At 40.4% G+C, this 2948-nt stretch overlaps 1 protein-coding gene across 1 annotated transcript; it reads right to left on the reverse strand.

The window, feature by feature from the left end:
• Window positions 1-1565: 1565 nt before the first annotated feature.
• On the reverse strand, window positions 1566-2699 carry LOC132270531 (extensin-2-like). The gene has a single exon (XM_059771707.1). It carries the CDS (start codon window positions 2697-2699, stop codon window positions 1566-1568), a length of 1134 nt encoding a protein of 377 aa, XP_059627690.1.
• Window positions 2700-2948: the final 249 nt, after the last annotated feature.

Consider the following 2948-nt stretch of genomic DNA (forward strand, 5'->3'; position numbering starts at 1 on the left):
TGTGTATAAAACACTCGAAATTCGAATCAGTCACATTTGGAGACACATATAGTCCTATGGAGTCACTAAGTCTTAAAGAGCCTTGGTAAAATCTAAAGTATTTTTTATCCTAACAAAACATTTTAGAATCAAATTCAGTTTCTCAAACCTTTCTTCGGTGAACTAAAACTGTTGAAAATAAACTTGATATTAGAATTTTAGTAGTAATTTGTATTTTCAAGTATTTGGTATACATGATGCATGTGTGCATTTCATGTTAGTGAGGTAGTAAATGGTCGTGATGGAGAAGGTTATGTAAGACTAAGAGATATGGGAATTAAGCCTCCTAAAGACTATGTTAGTGGGAGTTATGTTACTAATAGTTATGCTAGTGGGAGTAATGAGAGTTATGGACATTTAAATGTAATTCGTTACATATGTCTAAATCTTATATAAAGTCATGTAATGGACCTATTTTAATATATGAGTAGAAGAATAAGATGAATTAGTAGAAGTGAAATAATTTTCCAAGTATTCATCCATATTCTCTTCTCTTCCAAATATTATAATGTTGTGTTTGTATCTGGGCACTATTAATTTCCAACAAAGTAATATCATAACATAGTAAGAAAGTGGTCTAAGAGCAAAAGCCAACAAAAACACCTCAACTCTTGTCATTCTAGTTAAGGCTAGCTCTATCAATTATAATTCCCAATGGTAAGCCTTATTTATTTATTTATATATTCTTTATTTTATTTCTTCTCTCTACAAATCTTGACACTGGGAAGTTAAGTCCTAAAGCCACCAAAACAAAGCAGAACGGTATTGCTGATCCTTGCTTTTTAATAATCAGCTCACTTATCATGTGTCCGTGTTAATAATCAGGTCCACTATAAGCTTAAACAAACTTGCATGAATTATAATGTTTATTCTGGCATTGAGATCCATACTAAAAAATCTTGTTTAATTCCTTTAATACGATGGCAACATAATGAATTTGGCCTGTTGCTGTACAATGTGTAGAAGATGTGTGAATGTGTAGAAGAAGTAGGAGAAGAAGATTAAACATTCTGGAATAGAAGTTCATTTTTATTCAAATTTATCGACATCTGAAGAAGATGTTGACTAAATAAGGTACAATAAACAGGAACAAACAAAGTACATTTAAAACTTCACTCAAAACTAATATCATAGGCCATTTCTGTTCTTTAAAAAAAAAAAAATCTGTTTTTATTTAAAGCAAAGGTAAAAGCATGATATTCATGTGAATCTCCTTTTATTTCTCCAGTTGGTTGTCTTGTTTCAGTTAAAATGATCGTCATTACAACCCCAAGGAGACGTCGAATTTCATCCCATACCAGTGTTTCTTTTCATTAATCAAGGACCTGCAAAGCAAAAACAATTATAAGAATTAAAATGTTGATAAAAATTCATAAATGAAAAGACATTTCGTCCTTTTTGTGTGTGTGTGTGTGTGTGTGGGGGGGGGGGGGGGGGGGGGGGGGGGGGTGGTTTGGTTTGGTGGAGGATGAGTGATCATATACGTGTATATGTATATCGCACTTACATAAAAAAACATTGATCTCTTAGTATGGTGGAGGTGGTGGTGATTTATAGTAGTAGGGAGGAGGTGGTGATGGGGATGGTGGAGGTGGGGACTTGTATAAGTAGGGAGGAGGAGGGGATGGCGATGGTGGTGGGGGCGAGTTATAAACATAAGGAGGTGGAGGAGAGGGAGATGGAGGTGGTGGAGACTTGTAATAGTAGGGTGGAGGTGGTGATGGGGATGGCGGTGGTGGCGATTTGTATACATAAGGAGGAGGAGGTGATGGAGATGGAGGAGGAGGGGACTTGTAGACATATGGGGGAGGTGGTGATGGGGATGGCGGTGGTGGAGACTTGTAAACATAAGGAGGTGGAGGTGAAGGAGATGGTGGTGGGGGTGATATGTAGATATAAGGAGGTGGAGGTGATGGAGAAGGTGGTGGTGGGGATTTGTATACGTAAGGAGGTGGTGGTGAAGGAGATGGTGGCGGGGGTGATTTGTAGACATATGGTGGTGGTGGTGAAGGGAAAGGTGGTGGTGGCGATTTATATACATAAGGAGGTGGAGGTGATGGAGATGGAGGAGGTGGGGACTTGTACAAATATGGAGGAGGTGGTGATGGAGATGGGGGTGGTGGAGAGTTATAGAGGTAAGGGGGTGGAGGTGAAGGAGATGGTGGTGGGGGTGATTTATAAATATACGGAGGTGGCGGAGAAGGAGATGGAGGAGGTGGGGATTTGTAGACATAAGGAGGCGGCGGTGAAGGAGATGGTGGTGGGGGTGATTTGTATATGTATGGTGGAGGTGGTGATGGGGAGGGAGGAGGTGGTGACTTGTAGTAGTAAGGTGGTGGGGGTGAGGGAGATGGAGGTGGTGGGGACTTATAGTAGTAAGGTGGTGGTGGAGATGGTGACGGAGGAGGTGGCGATTTATAGTAGTAAGGAGGCGGTGGAGGTGGTGACGTGTGATGGTGGTGGTGGTGGTGATGAGGCGGCGGAGGAGAGCTGTAGTAATAAGGAGATGGGGGTGATGGAGATGGCGGCGGTGGTGACATGTACATATAAGGCGGTGGTGGTGGAGATGCGTAGATGTAGGGCTCATGATCTGCCATTACATTTGTAGCTATCAAACATATTGCCAAGGCATATAGAATGGAAGGCCAGAAGGTGGCCATTTTTGGCAACTGTATTAAGCTGCCACAAGCTCTTAACAGTCTTTGGAACTCCTAGGCTTTATGTATTAGTGGAATACTACTGGTGAATGACTACAATGAGGAGGCTTACCCTTTATATAGTAATTCATTCAAATTTCAGAGCATTTGTTTAATATTGTTTGGAGCTTCCACCTTCTAACAACTCTTAAAAAAAAATATACATCTTCTTTTCATTCAACAACTAGACAATGGGATACCACTAACTTTTTT

This window comes from Cornus florida, unplaced genomic scaffold, assembly GCF_030987335.1.
Source record: "Cornus florida cultivar Cherokee Brave unplaced genomic scaffold, ASM3098733v1 CherokeeBrave_3.0.0_Hap2_Chr08, whole genome shotgun sequence".
Classification (NCBI taxonomy): Eukaryota; Viridiplantae; Streptophyta; class Magnoliopsida; order Cornales; family Cornaceae; genus Cornus; species Cornus florida.